Raw genomic sequence first — 20,842 nt, 5'->3', positions numbered from 1 at the left:
ATTCTGATGATGCACAATAAAAATAAATCATATATACATTAGACATATGATAACAGCTCCTCAAATGTCCTTTAAATCAAGAAATGCAGTTCGTAGTGAATCCACCACAATACAGTTTCTCACAAAAGTGAGTACACCCCTCACATTTTTTGTAAATATTTTATTATATCTTTTCATGTGACAACACAGAAGAAATGACACTTTGCTACAATGTAAAGTAGTGACTGTACAGCTTGTATAACAGTGTAAATTTGCTCAAAATAACTCAACACACAGCCATTAATGTCTAAACTGCTAGCAACAAAAGTGAGTACACGAAATTCATAAATCACAAATAACAACTGTGAAGAGGATAAAAGTAAATAGACTTTCAAAATGTAAATGACTAAACAAAATCATATAGAGTGCAATATATGTGAATAAATGTCCATCAAATAAATCCCAGAATCCAAACAGGTAACACCTCAGTGAATGTGCTTCCTTCACCATACAAAGTGGCCTCTCACCTTGTTTCTAGACCTGAGTATTGCAGGTCAATCCAAGCATTTTTCCCTCAAACAGGGGAGATGTCAGACTATAAACAGGGAGGCTGATCCTGGATTCCACTTCCGATCATAGATGGTCATACATGAAGATTAAAAAAGAAGAAATCTAGTGCTCTCTGCTTATATTTTTCCCTATTATGTCTAGAGGTGAAAATTAAATCTTCCAACGTATTTATTTTCCAGACCTAAATCTTATTGAGCAACTGAGGGGCATCCTCAAATGAAAGGTGGAGGAGCGCAAAGTCTCTAACATCCACCAGCTCCGTGATGTCATCATGGAGGAGTGGAAGAGGGCTCCAGTGGCAACCTGTGAAGCTCTGGTGAACTCCATGCTCAAGATGGTAAAGGCAGTGCTGGAAAATAAAGGTGGCCACACAAAATATTGACACTTTGGGCCCAATTTAGACATTTACACTTAGGGGTGTACTCACTTTTGTTGCCAGCGGTTTAGACATTAATGGCTGTGTGTTGAGTTATTTTGAGGGGACAGCAAATATATACTGTTATACAAGCTGTACACTCACTACTTTACATTGTAGCAAAGTGTCATTTCTTCAGTGTTGTCACATGAAAAGATATAATAAAATATTTACAAAAATGTGAGAGGTGTACTCACATTTGTGAGATACTGTATGTTCCACAATAAAGTGCTAGTGCTTCAGTGACTCCAACAATAATGCATTCCACAAAAAAGTGCTAGTGCTTAGGTGCATCCCACCACCTTTCAAGCTATGTGCTCACCTCTCCTATTGACCTCTCTTACTAGGTCAAATCACGCTTTCCCCTAAGCTGGGGCATGCAAGGTTGGACTCTCAAGGTTCCTGCTCCTCTATTCTAATTATTATCCTGACACTCTATCTGTAATTTGGTGTATGGCCCTTTAAATTTGCGGTTTCATCCATGTGATGGCTCATGCAAAAAAGGTATCCTCATAGTGCAGTAGTTTTGCAACAACATTTATTAAAACAGTAGTAACTTACAGTATAAATCTTCCGACTTCTAAGACTGACAGCGGGGCTTGTCCCTGAGGAAGTCAGGTGACTGTGACAATACGCGTAAGGTGTGACACTGCCAATACCAGAAGTGAGGTAGGAGCCTCCAAGCCCCGCTGTCATTCTTAGAAGATGTCTATGCAAGTCACACCTGAATGTAATGCTGGTCATCTGTTTGTATCCTCACCCAGGTAACTCCTTCTACATTAATGGGCAGGTTAATGGCCGCCTTCAGGGACAGCCAGTCCAACTCTTCCCTGGTCCCAAACTGCTGGAGGTAAAACTCCATGATGGTGACTTTGGACCCAGTGTCAATCAAACAAGTGACCATCTGGTCATTTACTAGGGGGCTGACTACTGGACTTGGCGCAACCATATAGCCTATGGACTATTGGGACCTTGTCCCTCTGCCCTGGGAACCCCTGGTTTAACGATGGCCTCATGGTGCTTTTGTTTCAGGACCGGCCACAGTTCCTGGCTTAATGCCCAAAGTGTCCTCACAGCAAGCTTTTCCAGTCTTCATTTGGGTCCATCCATAAGGGATTCTCGCCCTTGGAGAGGTGGGACAGCTCTAGCTTGTATGTGGACATTTCTTGGCTCATGGACGCCATTTTGTTTGGGTTAGTTCCCTGATGACATTCTGCATGACCGACAGGGGAGACCATGGCAAGGCCTATTTCCTTATGTGTAGTGGTTCATGCTTCTTTGTCACGACCTTGGTTGCTTTAGCATCTTCCTGCTGCCTTGCAACTGCATCCATTACAGTGTCCTTGAAAGTGAGGGAAGGTTGCGCCTTTATTTATTCTTGCAGGGCTCTCCTAACAGGACTGACCCTCATCCCCACCACAAACTGATCCCTTAGTAACTTATCTGAGGTGCTTATGTCAGCACATTCTTCTTCTCTTCTTTCTGCAAAATGTGGGAGGCTTTTGTCTTTCTGCTGTCTGCAGATGCAGAACCTACATCTCTGTTTTAGGACTGTTACTTTTTCCCTTAACAGGCCCTCCAGGCGCACCCCAATCTTTTCTAGGTTGGCCTAGGAATCCTCCAGTAGCTAGCAGGCATCATCCTCTAAGGAGTTAATGGCCAGCTCCACGATCAGCCGGGTGGGAAACTGATACAGGCAAGCAGCACTCTCTAGTCTCTCCTTACCTACTGGTTACCTACTTACCTACCTGAACTACTCTGACAGAGAGGTGTTAGACTCATTAAACTTAAGGCACTGAAGTCAAGGCCACTCCTAATGGCACCATAGTTGTCCTCGTTCCTCCTTCCGCACCAGCTGCAATAAGGGGGATATCCTGCCGACTTCCGCCAAGTGTGAGCAAGGTACAGCATGGTAGCGGACAGTGTCCACAAAAGGCAAGAGCAATATATTTTAGAAAGGTTCAACAAAGTACAACCAGGCCCAGTGGGTAGGCACGACTATCCGGAGCCACTTAAGAACTGTAACAGTGATCTGTAGATGCCGATAGCGTCTGTAATGAGAAGTAGAATGCAGCCGGCCGGTCCACACCTAAAGGGGAGGCTTCCTGAAGTGAGGTAGACATAGTCCAGGGGTCTCCAAACTATGGCCTTCAAGTTGTTCAGGAGCTACAATTCCCATCATGCCTAGTCATGTCTGTGAATGTCAGAGTTTTACAATGCCTCATGGGAAGTGTAGTTTCGCAACAGCTGGAGGGCCAAGGTTTGGAGATCCCTGACCTAATTCCTGCACTGTCCCTCCTCCTCCAGAACCTTTCCCTATCGCTAAGCATGGTCCCTACTAGGCAGGGAACCTATCCCTGCACTAGCCATTCGCAGATAGCATGCCAAACCTAGTAGCTGAATTATGAAATCGACTCTGCCTGATTTAACATGGCCACCAAAGTCACGTGGGGCGCCAGTGTCCAATCGGACAGCTGTCTCCCTGTGACTGCAGAAAATCATAGAGGAACCAAGTTCCTCACACCTTCCTTCCCCTTTGTATTGCGGCTTTGGTCGAGCACCACCTACAGTGGGGAATTCAGATTGCACCTGCCTACAAGGGGATTTCCTAAAATAATTATCTTTATATTGCCAGCATCCAGTCCTTCATGCCAGTTCTTATTATCTGTTTGTATTTTCTTGAATGGGTATGTGTATTTGAAGTATAATTGTTATAAATGTAGCACCCTCCTAGGTAGGTGCTAGGTAAAAGCATCTTATGCTCCTTCTGCTTATCAGGGGAGCTTGATATATTAGATTGCCTGTTGCATGTTCCCAGGTGCGATTCACTGGGTCTAAGGGAGTGTCCCCACTGAATCCAATAGGGGAGCCTGTTGGGCAGTGAAGGAAACTTAGCCAAGTGACACATTGGCTTTTGTGAGAGTCCCAGTGGGAGGGCACTCTTGCAGTGCATCCTGGGATTGCTCATAAAGGCCGGGGGGACATGTGACAGGACGTCTTTGGCAGGAAGCAGAGCCCCAGAAGGAGGCTGACAGCTGTCTCTCCTCCTGCTGTATGAGGAAGGTGGTCTTAGGCAGTTGGCCTAGTAAACCAGGTGTTGAATCTGAGCTGCAGAGGATCCAGTAGAGCTGACAGTAGAGCTGCTGGCAGAGTCTTCTGGGAAAAACAGTGTTCATGAGTACCAGGGGACTTGCCAAAGGGTCTTCCAAGGAAGGGGGACCACTCCAGTGAAGTCAGTGGATCAAGGGGCCAGCTCACACAGAGTGTCATAGTAAGGGGTTGCCATTTATAACCCTGAAGAGTAGGGACAAAGGGGCTGCCAAGTAGGGCCCTGAAGAGCGATTCACAGAACAATATTTTCACTGTAGTGACAAAGTGAAGCAGCGGTCTTGCCGCATTCAGCTATACTTAGAAGTCCCAGATATTGTGCATAGTTGTTCAGTTGGAGTATCCCACTCATCCCTTCTCCTATCCAAGTTCTCAAATAAAACAACAAAAAACAAAACCCTTTGACTGTTTTCTGTCTGAGCCACGCACTTAAAAATGCAACCCAGGGGAATCCATAACCAGCAGCTCCCATGGGAGTAGTGCTACATTTGGGGGCTTGTCCAGGATGTCACCCTGGGATATCGGCCTGGTTGCTAATGGCAACGGCCAAAGAAAATTTTCAAAAACTTAATTTTTGCTCCAGAGACTGTGTTCTAATGCTCAATATAAGTGTGAGGCCTGCTCTACAGGAGATGGGGAGAGTGGGATGAAGAAAAAAAATGCACAATGATGGTTGCCCATGGCAACGGAAAGATTCTTCTCAAAATTGCAATCTGTGTATTCGAGGTGAACAGTTTCTCTTTGCATCGCAAGCTGTTCGCTCCCATGATGTGCTGGATGGCGGGAGAAATGCATCTTTTTGTGAATATGGACTGTGTCTGCTTAACAGTGAAAGGTGCAAGTATGGACGGAAAAAATGGAGACTATATGGAAAAGTGTTGACCGTGCATTTGATGACAGCTGGACATTCTTTCTGTACAGTGGCAGGGTGGATACTTTGAAGAAATCTGTTGGCCATGCAGTTAATGACAGTGGGACATTTTTCGGATACAGTATGGTGGGCCTTGCTTGTACATGTGCTGAGAAGAGGACTGTTGACTGTGCATACGACAGCGGGACAATTCTCCGGACTGGCAAAGACGGTCAGCTGGCTCAGCGTGATAGAGGTGCAGCTGGAGCCCTGTTTTCAAGCAAGAAGAGTGGATGCGTGTCAGGTGAGAGGCACGTTCCGCTTTACAGTGACTTCCATGTTGGCTTAGTTGAGAGAGAGCAGCATTGGAGGGGTTACTGCACCGAGCGGGAAAGCGCTTGCTGAAGAGTTCTGCCTAGCAGAAGGAGCCAACGCCAATAAGGAAATGTGGGTGGAGATGCCGCTCATGCGCAGCCAATCAGGAGCGAGAGGTAGAGTCCATAAATTACTTCCGTCTCCGGGTGCGACTGAGAGGGAGACACGTGTGTGGAGGAGCAAGATGGCGAATGTCGGAGCAAGTCGGAGTGCATCAGTGATTGACTCATGTTGGCGGAGAACCTGCTGGGCAGACCGGGGAGCAGACTGGAGAGCCTAAGACATCCACCCTGTGGAATACAGGTCTGGTGTTATGCACCGGAGGAGGCATGGAGCATTTGGGCCTGGTATGTCGCCAGTGTTTGAATGTGACCATGCGGGTGAAAGCTTGGAGCCAGTGAGGGCATTGTGTCCATCTGCTGCTGCAGGCAGAGAGGAGTGAAGGTCGGCCCAAGAAGTTGTGTGTGCTGTGGGAGACCGGAGTCACTCGGGCCTTGTTGGCTGCAGAATCATGGCCTCTCCAGGGTCGTGGGAGAGGAGTGCTGAAAATAATGGTGCAGCTGGAGGCCATGCAATCTATCAGTGGTCCAGTTTGCTCATGGAAGGAGACCCGAATGTCCGAGCCAGGATGCATGCAGGTAGTGCCCACCTGATGCATTGAAAACTGCAGCAGTAGAAGCTAAGTCTGCTCCCATAAAACCTAAAGAAGGAAAGATGGCCCGCGGTAACCGGGGCTGCTTAAGGGAGTGTGAGCAGTGAGGAGGAAGCCGGGGTCATCGATGTGGGTGTCCTAGTTTCCAGAAACGGTTTGGATCCTTAGAAGAGGGGATAGATGTCTGGAGATCTGAAGATGAGACTGAGTGGGACTGGGAATCTGAGGAGCAGAGCAGTCCACCCTGTCCTGACCTGCCTGAAATGCCAGATAAAGAGACTAGGGACTCTGTGGTGCGGGGAGAGTGTGACAAGATTCTGGGGTTCTGTGAGGCCTATGCTAGTCGGGTCCCAGACCTAATCCCACCCAAGAACTATGCCTGGGCTTGGGACCAAAATGAGGGCTATGACTCTTCAATATGGTGGGAAGAGAGCCCATTTTCTTTAAAGGGAACCGGAAAACCCTTCCCAGATTTTCAAGGATGCAGCGGTGGCTACAGAAGAAGGTTGCTATGGAAATCGGGTACGATTACCTTTATGCTCCATGGGAGGTTATGTTAGAAATCGAGGCAAAAAGAAAGTCCTGGTGTGATGAAGCCATATGGGACTTCCTGTTTGTCCCTAAACCATACAGAAATTCCTGCAGGATGGATCTATGGAAGAACTTTTTGTCAGTCAAAACCCAGTGGAACCATGGGTGGTCCATCTACCTGGACCAAGTGGAGGTCCGCCGCCCAGACAGATCGGGCCAGGCCCCTGGTTGATCCGCATCAGAGATGACAACTGGAAGTTAGTGAGCATTCCCCATCCTGACTTCTATATCTGAGGAGAACATTAAAACATTTAAAAATGGCTGGCTAGCCTATGTTCAGAACTGAACAAAGCAAGTTCCTGCAAGTTCTGATACTGTTGGGGCATATGTCCCCTTTCCACTACCCCTTCCCCTTCTATCCTTGCAGAGGGGGTTGGGAAACAAAGAGACACCATCAAATGGACTCAAATTAGAGGGCCGTCCCTCTTCAGAGAACTTTTTGGAGCAACTCCATATTGTGTTCCAGGGACCCTTTGGACCATCGAGACGGGGGGGGGGGGGGGGGGTCGTGGATTACAAACAAAAGTAAAAATTTTAGATTTTTAAAGATTCTACCTCAAGTTCCAGGTGGACTACTTAGGCCATCATGCCAGGACTGGAACTTCAGAAGCAGCTGCTCAGGAAGAAGTGGGCAGCATACCAAGAGTTTGGTGGGGGGTGCCCTGGTGTCGTCAGGGGCCCCTGAAGAGACTCTTTTTCTCCCCCATGGGACTGTTGGGTTGCTCAGGCTCCAGCAACTGACCTCCTATGGAAAGAACCGAAATGGACTATTGTAGGTAGTCAGTGACAGGGCTCAGGACCACCTTGGAGGAGTGGACTGACCGGCGTGTCAAGACTACAGAAGAAGCTAACCATGTTAGTCGGGGATGTAGGATGAGAAGGTTGCCCCTGCAGGGAGGGTCTTCTCATCATCCTGAGTTCAGATAGTAATGGTAACTGTATGCTTATGAAGTGCCTAACCTTTTTCTTTCTCTTTCAGGTGGTACAGAATTCAGTGATGGTCAGTTAGGTTGTTATATTCACTCACCAGAGCAGGCTTTGCTTGGTGGGGGGTGCACTGCTTCAAATGCACTTATCGTGTACTATATTGTGTGTATATATATATATTTATATATATTCACTTAACTTATTGATTGTACATTTGTTCATTCCCTTTTGCCCCTTTCCAGGTTTGTGGGATACTCCTAATTTTGAAGAATTTTTGTAGGGGGCGGCTGCCCCAGAGCCAATGGGACTTGGCTCATTTTTGGTGGGGGGTGGATGTAGCACCCTCCTAGGTAGGTGCTAGGTAAAAGCATATCATGCTCCTTCTGCTTATCAGGGGAGACTGATCTATTAGGTTGCCTGTTGCATGTTCCCAGGTGTGATTCACTGGGTCTAAGGGAGTGTCCCCACTGCATCCAATAGGGGAGCATGTTGGACAGTGGAGGAAACCTAGCAAGTGACACATTGGCTTTTGTGAGAGTCCCAGCGGGAGGGCACTCTTGCAGTGCATCCTGGGATTGCTCATAAAGGCCGGGAGGAGATGTGACAGGGCATCCCAGAAGGACGAGCAGAGTCCCAGGAGGAGGCCGACGGCTGTCTCTCCTCCTGCTGTATGAGGAAGGTGGTCTTAGGCAGTCAGTCTAGTGAACTAGGTGTGGAGCTGAGCTGCAGAGGATCCAGTAGAGAACAGCGATTCACAGAACAATATTTTCACTGTAGTGACAAAGTGAAGCAGCGGCCTTGCTGCATTCAGCTATACTTAGTCCCAGATATTGTGCATAGTTGTTCAGTTGGAGTATCCCACTCATCCCTTCTATTATCCAAGTTCTCAAATAAAACAACCAAAACCAAAACCCCTGGACTGTTTTCTGACTGAGCCACACACTTAAATGATGCTATATTGTCAAGTTGCTGCTATGGGTAACCCAGGGGAATCTGTAACCAGCAGCTCCCATGGGAGTAGTGCTACATAAACAATAATTCATTCTCAGGATATAAAAAAAAATTATAAGCATGGGTTACCTTTAGTGAAAACCAGATTTCAAAATGATCATAGGATTAATACAAGCAGCTAAAGTTCTTTACAAATCTTGTCTATGAAAGTTCAGCGTTGCCCTTCCCTCTTCCGCACCTTTAAAGTAATGGATAACCTCCTTACCCACAAAGTGGCTAATGAGATAGGACACGATGGGTTCAAGCTTAGCATTTACATTTTATATAAAGTTTTCACTAAACATAACCTCTGCTTATGTATTTTATTATCACATGTTGAGTTTGAATTGACCTTTGACAGGTTTAGTTTCATTGCACAACAAAATCTATTTAAAAATCAATTAAGCAAACGCAACAGGCATCAATTGCTTTGTACTAATTTAGTTGCCACACATCAAAAAGTAATTGTGGGGATTATTTTAAAATGTTGGCAGCTATGCAGGATATGTAACGTAACACTAAATTGAGCTACTTAAAGCACTTCTAATATTTGTTTAGAACTGCAATTTCCAGCATGCCCTGTGGGTCATGTCACACAATACAAAGTTGGCAGTTGTTTTTTGTTGTCACTTGCCATTGTGAAGCTGGGACAAACGTTTCTCAGTCACTGGCAGGGTCCTTTTTTTGGCTGCTTTGGGGCCAGAAATTCCCCCATCGGGTCGTGTGAAACTGGGTGACTGAGCTGAATAGCGAACGGGGGACAACAATGGAACAAACCAAACTGACCTTCAAAGAGGGGGCAGATTTTCCTCCAGGCGGTGACACCCCCTTGGGCGGTGTATTGGCCCAGTGCCGTCTCAAGTAGGAAGACCGGAATCCCACAGGTGAAAAGGAAGATCAGATAAGGGATGAAGAAGGCTCCTGAGACAAGAACATGCAGAAAGAAATCAGTAACACCAAACTAAAATGGGCTTCACCTACAAAGTAGGGTTGCCACATTATCCCTTTAAACCAGGACACACATTAATTACACAGGTTCTGTGGCTGATTACGGTGGTAAATTAACTCAGTGCCTTATGTGCATTATATTAGCCTCAGAACCTGTGTAATTCATATGGTTTAAAGGGATGAGGTGGCAACCCTACTATGGAGATCACTCTTAGGGTTAATAGCTTCAGGTGATGCGGCAGGGACCCTATTTACCCAAAATGACAATGATCCACATGAGTGTGTGCGATGTGAAAATCGCACTGCTGAAAGCAAGTTGCCTGCTATTGCCTTTACTGATCAGAAAACATTCTGCTGTGTGCCTCAAATGCCTGTTCTCAGGGCCTGGTTCCAAAGTTAGGTCATCAAACAAAGTAAAGCTAAGAGACACACAGAGGAGAAGTTTCTGGCTAATAAATGCAATAGACTTCTCGAGGTGTCTGATTAACATTTAAAGTGCTAAACTAAACTCCCTCAATCAATATTAACCATTTGCATTCCTTATGCTGCTACAATTAGTAAATATGTAGGAAGGTATATTATATTAACGTGTTTTACCTTCTTTGTAATTTCTTCAGTTGCTTCCTATTTTCTGGCCTAGGCCAAATTGATGTAATATTTATTCATGGACATCTTTTAAAATTTCAATGCTGCATCTGACATAAGAACTTTTACATACTTTCTGTAACAATGACTATTGTTTATTGTTGTTTACCTCACTGTTAATATACGCTTTTGTACCACAATTTTTTCACCCTAATAAAAAAGTTTGTATACAAAAAAAAAAAATTTCAATGCTGCATGAATCATTTGCCCATACTCATGACAGCTGCAGCTAGAGGGTGTTTTTTAAAGCGAGCCATGGATGAATGGGTACATTTTCTGTAAATATAAAAAATTACCTAAACTGAGTTTTCAGTTTGTGGTGCTCAGATACAGTTAAAAGAGAAGTATGGCCAAAGCTTTTTTGGCCAAAATGTTCTTCTGGGTAACAGGAGTGTCCTTACTTTTGCTCTCCTGTGACCCAGATACAGTCTACATTGGGGTAAAGCATGCTGTCAACTGATGTCAAAGAGCTGCTCCAGGCTCTAGAAGGATCCTGACCATATTGTTGGGATTCACCAAACTGCCTGACTGACAGCTGGCTCCAGCTATCAATGCACATCTGAGAGCCGGAGCCAGCTGTACCCGCTCCCTTTCCAGTTTGGCGCAGCAGTGGGCATTGGAAAGACAGAGCAGAGAGCGGTGACTGACAGTCTCCATGCTTTGCTTCAGGAAGACAGAGAACTGAGCGATCAGCAGTCATGTGATCACCCAGTTCTCAGTCTTAGAGCCGGCAGGGGACAGCAGCAGCATCAGACCGATGCTGCAGCCTGCAGGTGAGCATATGTTTTTGTTTTTTTTCAAGTACCCCAAATCTCTCATTTAAGTTATACTTTAAAACTGCACAAAATAATTAAAAAAACGAAAAGCAACGTTTGAAATTACATTATGGTGGTAAAGCTATTATGAGATTTTAATGATTGGGTTTATACCTACTTTAAAGCCTAGTGCACATGGGCCGAATGTCAGATGGTATCAGTCGGTTCAATAGAAACCGACTGACATTAGACCCATGTGTACTGAGTTGGTCCTTCTGTCAAAGGGGCATGACCGAAAAAAGTCTGCCAAATGGATCCCGACCGAGTGTTCTAGTCAGAACACAATAGAACAGCAGGGGAGATTGCTGTCCTAACATTAGATTGTTAGTACAGCGGCTCCTCCTGAGTTGTCAGCACCTGCTGTGTTAAACATAAAAAAAACTACTAGTGGGTACGAGGCTTACCGTAAGTTGCAGTCCCTGACCAGATACCACACCAAGGCTCCAGGGGTTTTTTTTTTTTTACAAAATCATGTAAGGATCTGTCACCATATTGAAAATAATTACTTTCCCTGACATAGTTTGCAAGTAACTACAAGCAAAAATGCCCCAAGGCATTCTGCAATAGGCCAAATGTAAACTCAAATGTAAAGTCAAAATTAAATGTAAAGTCTTTTTTCCAGAAAAAAATTAAAATATTTGATAGTTAAAAAAATATTTTTTACCCTTTTTCTAAATCTGCCTACAAATATAGTACAAGGTTTGGCCAGAGATGGCCCCACTCCAGGTCAGCTCAAGTATGCCAACTGCAGCTCTCACGTGTACTGATTGGGCAAAATGTCAGATTCTCCTGAAACCTGTTCAAACACGGGAAGTACACAGAAACTGTAAATGAAATCCCTGTAGTGTGCTGAATACAGAACCAAAGCACTGTAAATTATAACAACTACCCATAACCCATTCTAACACTTCCAGCTGTGTTTTTGTCTAGAAAACGGTGTGATCAAATTGATCTAACCAACAACAGAGTGCTTTAGTGATGAAGAAGAAATTAGCAGAGGGACAAAGATTATTGGGGGAAACATCCCTCCTGCCATATTTTATTACCTTAGATCTGTAAACTAATATTTACAAAAAATATCAAAAAAATTACAAAAGTCTAAAGTTCAGTAAACATGTCGATTTGGGGTTGTCATACACAGAGGTCCATCTCTCAACCTTCTAAGATCATAAGAAGGATGCTTCTGAGTGATAATATTACACCAGTGATGCATTCCTCCATACCTTCCACTTCTCTTATCTATAAAAGGTAATCAAAGGCACTAATATGCCCATATTTGCCAGTTGCTTCTATGTCATAGTGTATTGGTTAAGGTTTTTTAAAGGTTTGACTTGACCATAGACAAAAGGTAATTAAGGTTCAGTTAAATAATAAAAGCTACATTTCTTTGATGATAGGGGTGTGGCACATTAGAAACACTGAGTATCCTATCTTGTATTTATTGACAATGTGCTAGATGCCCGCTTGGCATAATGCCCAGAATTGTCTGAGGCTTAGGCCCCTTTCACACTTGTGCGACTTGTCCTGCGACTTGGGACTGCAAAGTCGCATGACAAGTCGTACTCCATGATTTCCAATGAACAGCGTTCATATCTGTGCGACTTCAAGTCGCAATGACTTCAAAGTAGTCCCTGCACTACTTTGGTCCAACTTTGATGCATTTTGAGGTCTATAGACCTCAAGATTACACAGGCATTGCTTCAAGTCCAGTCAAAATCGCACCAAAAATCACAGCAAAAAACACATGTGAAAGGGGACTAAAAGCAGGAACATTCAACCGATTTCTTAATTTCTGGCCTAGGTAAAAAAGGATGTTATACATCCCAGGGCAGGGGTCTTCATGGGCATTTTTTTTTCTTTCCTCTGGAGAAAGCAAGGAAGGGTTCTGAGCTAAGCACTCCCCTCTGCCTGCATGCCTAGCCTATGGCCAGATGGGTTCCAGGAAGTAAATGCAAATGAATCATCTGCCATTAAGGCAGAGCTCTACCCAAAAGAGAAAGTCCTGCTTTAGGTCCACCCCCCTTCACTAAGGGGGGGGGGGGGGTTGACAGGTACCCTCTCCCACCTCAGCTTTGATTGCCTAGGCAATCCGAGTGGAACTCCTCCTCTCCCTCAGTCTTCTGGGACATGTCACAGTTCCCAGAAGACTGTGGGACCATTCACAATGTGCAGCGCGGCTTATGCATGGGCAGTGGGCACCCAGCTGTGAAGCCGCAGGCTGTAACATTCGGCCAACAAGTCGGACATGGGAACAGAAGCCAGAGGGAAGAGACGTCTCAGGTGTACTTATCACTGGATCCTGGGACAGGTGAGTGTCTGTTTAATGAAAGTCAGCAGCTACAGTGTTTGTATCTGCTGACTTCAATAAACATAAAATGACTGGAGCTTCTCTTTAAGTTGGCCATACATGGATCGACATTTAGCCAGTTCAGCAGGAACCAACTGAATTTCAATCCATGTATGGGCACTGTGGTTGTACAGAAGTCAATAAACTGATCGAGTTCTGTGCAACTGCCCTGATGGATATTGTGACGAGACCCTTGCTCGCTCGCTTCCGCTCTCCCGACACTCCGCTGTTCCTAGTGAGTCAGCTTGCAGATCGCAACGTCTGATGGTTCGGTCAACCAAGGATCCGGGATCCGAACTACAGCTATGTGCCGTCCGGAATCCATTAGAACAAACACCAAGCAGGCTGTATGTAAGTTCAAACAGGAAGACAATTTATTGGAAGAACACAGCACACTTTTATACAGAATTTGGAACATCCTGCCCCCAACAACCGCCCTCCCATTGGTCAATTGCAAAGTACCTGCAGTTCCCCTTCAGGTCCTCTCCAGCCATGCAAATGAGGACTTGAAAATGAATCAGCAGGGATTGGTCCAGCTTGGATAGCTTGACCAGAAGACTGTTATGTGCAATGAGACAGAAGCCCCAGGGGGCAATCAATGTACACAATAGCCAGACACAGAACAATGGTTCCCTAACGAGCCCCCAATACACATTACTCTGAGTGTCAATACATCCCCTAGCAGACAACAGGTGAGTTCATTAGCACACCCGACAATAGGTGAATGGAAAGCCACCTCAGACAAAAGCAACATTGCCAGACAGTCCATCTCCTCATTGAACTTCCTGGAATGACCATATTAGGAGTTGTACTTCCTGGCCAGAGACCTCATGGCAAATGGGAACAAATGACCCTGCTGACAAATATGAAGCAATTCAAACCATCACCCATCTGTCCTTAAATTCCAGTGACGGTGAACACCGTCACAGATATTCTGATGGCAGGAAGACTAAGCGGGAGGATTCGTCCATCCACCTTAAGTGTGTGGATGGGGAAATTGAGTCAGTTTTTATTTTCGTTCAACCCACTGATTGCACAAAAAAAAAAAACTTATCTATGTGCTATCTTACTTAAAATGGCAGCACTTAGAAATGCTAGGGGGTGTTTTTCAAAGTGATTTTTTCAGTAAAATAAAGCATGGCAACATGGATGGATAGGTGAGTTTGCACTGAATATTAAAAATGATTTCAAATAGCATTTGCAATTTGTGGTGCTCAGGTATAGTTAAGTTCTGCTTTAAAGTTAAACTGAACGCATAAAGTGAAGATTTGTAGTAAATTGGGGAATTAACCGCGCTAAAGGAAATAAAACAAACAAGCAGCAACTTCAAGTGTGACCACACCCTAAAGAATATATGTAAATCAAGTTGCGCTAATGTGATCTATGGAGGTATAAAGTCCACAAAGTCCCAATATTGATGACAGATGGAAAATATCTTGGGTAAGATCCTGAACTCGACTGGTAAGCGTACACTCTTAAGGGAGTCGAGTTCAGGATCTTACCCAAGATATTTTCCATCTGTCATCAATATTGGGACTTTGTGGACTTTATACCTCCATAGATCACATTAGCGCAACTTGATTTACATATAAAGTGAAGATTTGCCATGTTACATTTGTAGAAATGTTAATTGTGACTAAGGGCGGCCATAGACGGTTCAAATCTTGGCCGATTCAGCAGAAACCGGCCGAGATTCAAACCGTGTTTGGGCAGGCTGAATGTACCAAGTTGATCAATCAATCAACTTGGGTACAACTAGCCTGCCAGATTCACTTGCGATTAGCGACTATAGCTATAGCCGCTGGTAAAAGTCACTGTCTTCTTCCAGCGGAGATGTCTTCCCCGCCCGCCCCCCCTTGCTGGGAGAAGACAATGGCTCGGCAGCAGGGATTCCTGCCTCAACACTGTCTGTGTTAATGGGGGAATCATGCAAAATTTGCACCATTTATGGCCGTCCTCAGCAGTACTCTGAAAAATGTACAACTTATTTGGAATTACTCCTGAAAAAAAGCAGAGCACTAGCTGGTATATGAGGTTGCTTAGACACTCGTGTACCTACATATCTGCAGTGTAAGAATTCAGGCCCTGCTGCCTCTGACTGCCTTTTTGGGAAGATTTAGAGTGAGATTGGGTGATGTTTCTACTATGCTGCCTACTGTTCTCCTCGAGGTTCTGAAATGAGAAGGCAAGAAAGCATAGATGCTAACTGCCCCTGATTTGCCAGGACAGCCCTGCTTCTGTCCTAATTAAAAAAATAGTCTTACTGAAGGGATTATGGCTACAAGTGGGCGGTTCCTGCATGATAAGGGGAAGAACCACCAGAAAATGGGTGTGATTTTGGCAGGACCATCCAGAAGATGAGTGTGATCTGGGTGTGGCCATCTGGAAGGAGGGCATGATCTGTGTGGGTCCTGTGTGGGGTAACAGTGTCCCTGGGCCTGGGGCAAAGATATTGGCGAGTATGATGCACAGAGACACACTGCAGAACAAGGTATGGTATGTCAGTAATTAGAAAGAATCAATTGCAGCGAGACCACAGGCAATAGTGGTGACTAGTAGTTGTGAGCAAATCTACATGTGTTTGATACGCACACAGATTTGACCTAACCCAATTGAAGTCTAAGTGGGGTGAACCTTGTTATTCAACTTTAGCCGTTTGTAGGGCTAATAGGTAAGTTATTGTCAAACAAAAGGCATGGGAAGCTTGACACTACCATGGAGGACATAAAATTATTTTATTTTTCTATTTCAATTGGTTTATTTAATTTTCCATAGATACAGAGGAAGGAAATAAACTGTTTGCAAAACCAGAGTTTTCGTAAAAAGAGGTACAAAGAATTAAAATAAATATCAACTGTCAATAAAATAAAAAAGCACATAAATGTTAGTATTCCCCAGTCAGTCGGTTCCAGAAAATAAAGTAGAAGATCCCGCTCACCGAATTCCTCTCAGGGAATAGAGCTTTCCGTATGGCAGGGAGTGCAAAAACGGGTTCTCAAACATTACCAGCAACCAGCAAACAAGAGGGATCTTAGATTAGGCCTTATCCTGAGTCACCAATATCCTTTACTATTGTACCAAATAAAACTTGCTAGGGTAGGGAGAGGTGAGAGAGAGAGAGAAAAATGATTGCCAAGGTTAGCGAGGAGGGCTCCCAGGTCCCCTCAGGTCAGGAGAGATATAACTGATCCAGGGGTCCCAGGTCTTGCCAAATTTTGTGTTATTGTTCTGGATGGTACATGTGAGTTTGCCATTGATCGTAATCCAATTTATTTATTTATTTTTTTTACATAATCTATAAGCACCGGTCTGTTTCTTGCTGTTAATATTATATACGATATTAGTCGTTTGGTCAATTTGGGGATGGCTGGGTCTAATTTCTGAAAAAAGGGCAATTCCTGGGATCTTGGAATATTAGTTCCCCTCACTGACCAGATGAGGGTAAAAACCTTTATCCAAAATGAAAATAATTTTAAAATTATCTTTCCCTTATAAAGAACTGTCAACTTTCCCTAACAGATCCAACACACACTGACTAATCCTAACCCTATCAATCTAACACACACTGACTTTATTGCTGCTGTGACCCCATCCTTTCAATAAAAAAGAAAGCTGGGTTATCCATTCTTCCAAACAAATGACTATTATTACTCATCTAAACAGGGGCAAAGGACTATTTGTATTCCTTATTTCTAGGGGCACTTCCAAAGTTTTCAGCAAAAAGTTTGCAAATCCCAAGGATTTGCCACAAACCCAAAGCACCTGAACCTCATCCCTAGTAACCTGTTCTTTGCTCTCTGTGTACCACTTTTTGGGCACAGCTTTCCGAGTTCATTTCCTCTGTAGTGTATGCAACAACTCACCCTAGCTCTACCGCACTGCCAAAGAATAGAGAGCTGAGTTTCGGTGCTCAGGATAGACGTCCAAATCATGTGTTATATAAGGAAAGCCACCACATAAAAGCTTCTTCTTTACAAAAATGTTAATTCAGGATTAACAGCAGTAGGAACATGGCAGATTCTAACGCGTTTTGGCTTTAAGCCGTCCTCATAGCATACACATATGCAATAAAACCAAACCTATATAGTAACAAACTGCTACTAAAACTTGGGGCGGTACATACTTAATTACAATTAAGATCAATGCAAAACACCAGGGAGAGGTGTGTATAATTTGGTCAGATTCCAAAAAAGATACACAATGAAAAAATAAACATTAACACTTTATATACTACACAATTATTTTGGAAAAAGGTTTATATCCATTCTATTATTCATTCCACTGGGTACTCAGGTGTTAAGCTTGTGTATCCACCACACCTCACGTTGAAGTGTGTGTTTCACCTCCTCTAGCTGGTCTTCCAACCTGTTCCAAACCAAAAATGGTAAAGAATTAAGGCTACCCCCATGAATTTCCCTAAAATGTTTAGACACAATAGAAATATTTTTAGCATTAACGTTCAATGCATCATGAAAATGTTTAGATATTCTTATCCTCAGATTCCGAATGTTGCATCCAACGTACTGTAATTGGCAGACGCTGCACTCTACAACATAAATTACCCTTTTAGAGTTGCAGTTTGTGTAGTTCCTGAGAGAGTAAGACTCTCCTGTAGAAAAAGAGGTAACACTTTAACTTTGTTTATGTCTTAGACATTGTTTACATGTGGGAAAGCCACATGGATATGATCCCACTGCCAAGTGTGAGATGTACGAGGACTGTGGAAACGAAAAAGAGACAGACAACATATCCCCTACTCTTTAGTGTATTTAGATTTTTTTTATGTTAATGTAAAAAATAAAAGTCAGTTTTTAATTAGGATTTCAAGAGCAGAAACTGACCTAATTCAGAGTAAATGTAATGGAAAAACTTCAACATGGTTATTTTTTTTTAATATATTTAGACATTTTCTTTATTTTCTGCATGAGCACAACCTTTCTGAAAGGTGTGTACCCCAAGGTGGATTCTGAGAAATGTTTACAGTATTGTGATTCTGAGAAGACTTTGCCCCATTGATGGAAGATCAGTTTAGATACAAAGTCCCTAGGTGCTAATCAGACGGTAAGGCACAATATGAAACCAGAAGATGGCACAGTAAATTAGGCAAATGGAAATCCCAGCTTGGAGGGCTGAACAAGAGAAAATCAAAACTTGTATGACTTGCTAAAGATTCATCAGGACATCTTTGTGTTTCAATACATGTTTGCAGCTGCCAGCTTTGTTGAAAATGTAGACGAAGAGTATGTATCTGGATGTCGTGCTCCTGGAGATGATTTAGGTTTTAAAAGTAATAGATCACATTATCTATAATAGCTCTTCAGCCTTGTAGCAGTCCTACTTTTGGGGAGACGCCCTAAGCAGTGTGGCAGTCTCAGGGTTGGGTTCTTGGTGTATGGCGTGGAAAATTTGGGCACCAATCACCAGTCTTCTTACCTTTTATTACTGAACTCTCCAGATCCATGACCCTATAAGAGTTGTCACAGTCCTTCTTAAGCTGGCCATACACATGTTTATTTGTTCAGCCAACAGGCTGAAAGGAAAAATCTAACAGGTTCACCCAGGTAAGCAATACAGTGAAAATTAACAAATCTCCCACTGTAGCTATTGCATTTTGACAGGTGACCTCAACAGCTCAAACAGTATCTAACTGGATGCAGTCCTACAAATTTCTGCCTAACTCCTCTAATGTTTCAATCAAAAGATGTCGGCAGGTAAGGTAGCGACTGGGGAGACTGATAAAAATGTACACAGTGTATAGCTAGCTTAAGGTTGTAGTGGATCTCTCTCTAATCAATATTACCCCTGAACCTTTGACAGCAGTCAACAATATCTTGATTTATGGGTAAGAAATCCTTCTTGAATGTCCAGCTCTGCTTTGACACTCTTCAGCAACTAAATCTTTTTAAAGATGTTGTCAAGGTTTTACCTTGCCCTCCTGTTGGCAGCCATCTTGGACATGTGCAGACTGCTGCCTCTCTGATTGCATCATCACTTGCCTGCTGCCTGGGTGTCGCACAGTGATGATGATGATGATGCTGCTGCACACCTGACTATATCTATCACCTGATGGGTTGCAGTCCTTGCCCTTGGGTTTGTGCTTCAAGGTGCATCTCTGCTAGCAGTCTTCTGTTCTCCGTGTTCCTCCATGTATAACCTGGCTTGGCTGACGACTCTCCTGGTTCTCAACCCTCATCTGCAGACGACCCAGCTTTGGCAGACTACCCGCTTCTGGACTCTACCCCGGCTTGTTCCTGCTCTCACTTCCTCACTCTGCTGTGTGTTTATTGTTGATTGCTCCAATAAACTGCTTTATTTTAACTGCATCCCCATGTGGTCTGGTTTCCTGGCACCCTGACAGTACGCAAGGGAGATAAATCCTGATGATGCAGGTGCTCCTTTGCTCGTCATGCTGGTTACCAGGCTTGATCCACAAGATCACCTTTTGGGCCAGTTCGCTCAGGCCATTGCGCACAGCGCACCTTGCTCCTGGTGTTGCTAGGCCGCTGGTTCCTCCTGTTTTTGCACCTGCTGCTGCTCCTGTTGCCGCTCCTGCAGTTGCAGCTGGAGTCGTTGTTACCAGGGGGATGACTGGTTCAGCCCCCCTTCCACAGCGCTATGGGGGTAAACCGAGTCAGTGTAGTGGCTTCCTAAACCAAGTGTGCATTTATTATAAGATGGTTCCTCAGGCGTTTCCTTCTGACAGGTCCAAGGTGTGGAGACACCTGCTCGAAGGTTCTGTGGTTCCAGTTCTCATTCTCACCTATCATAAGAATTTCTCGGAGGCTTACACCCCATCAGGCCTGATGGACCATGTTCTTGTCTCGTTTTAACTATGTGGTCTCCTATTTGCCCGTCTCCAAGAATGTTAAGGCTGATGCCTTGTCTCGTCAGTATTCTGAGTTGTCCAGGGAGAATTCTGGTCATACCTTCAGATCATATCCTGGCTGCCATCCGCACCAACTTATTCTCTCGTCTTGGGGAACAGATCTTGGCTGCCCAACCTGATGCTCCCACAGAGAGACCTTCTGGCAAATGTTTTGTACCTGAGGGTTTGTGCACGTATCACAATTCCAAGACTGACGATCATCCCGGTAAGAACCAGATGTCCTGGGCTATTTCCATCAGTTCTGGTGGCCATCTCTCCGTATTGATGTTGCTGCATATGTGGCTGCTTGTTCGGCTGTGCCCAGAACAAATCTCCTCGGCACCTTTCCTTGGTCCTACTCGATCCCATTCCCAATAGGAAGCGTCCCTGGTCTCACCTGGCCATGGATTTTATTGTGGAACTTCCTGCGCCTTGAGGTTACACTGTTATCCTCATGGTTGTCGACTGGTTCTCCAAATTGTGCCACTGTGTTCTGTTTAATAGGCTGTCTGCTGCTCAGGAGCTTGCCTCAGTGTTTGCCAGGGAGGTCTTCCATTTACACGGGTTGCCTAAGGAGATTGTCTCAGACCGTGGGAGTCAGTTTGTCTCTAGGTGCTGGTGCACCTTTTGAAGTTGGGTATTCACCTCTCCTTCTCCTCGGCCTACCATCCACAGTCCAATGCTGCTGCTGAGCGTTCCAACCAAGCTCTGGAGAAATTTCTCCTCTGCTATATCTCTGACCATCAGGACAATTGGGTTGATCTG

General features: G+C 44.4%; 1 protein-coding gene across 1 annotated transcript in view; it reads right to left on the bottom strand.

Annotated features, from left to right (window-relative positions):
* LOC309554642 (uncharacterized protein) overlaps window positions 1–20,842 on the bottom strand; it is a 215,408-nt gene that overhangs the window by 145,469 nt on the left and 49,097 nt on the right. Inside the window, exon 3 of the mRNA XM_082256361.1 lies at window positions 9,244–9,378. Within this exon, the coding sequence (XP_082112487.1) occupies window positions 9,244–9,378 (135 nt within the window). The remainder of the gene's footprint in view (window positions 1–9,243; window positions 9,379–20,842) is intronic.

This window comes from Pelophylax lessonae (assembly GCF_965119305.1).
Source record: "Pelophylax lessonae genome assembly, chromosome: 4".
NCBI lineage: Eukaryota > Metazoa > Chordata > Amphibia > Anura > Ranidae > Pelophylax > Pelophylax lessonae.
The sequence above is the reverse complement of the archived record's forward strand: the minus strand, read 5'-3'. Positions and strand labels throughout refer to the sequence as shown.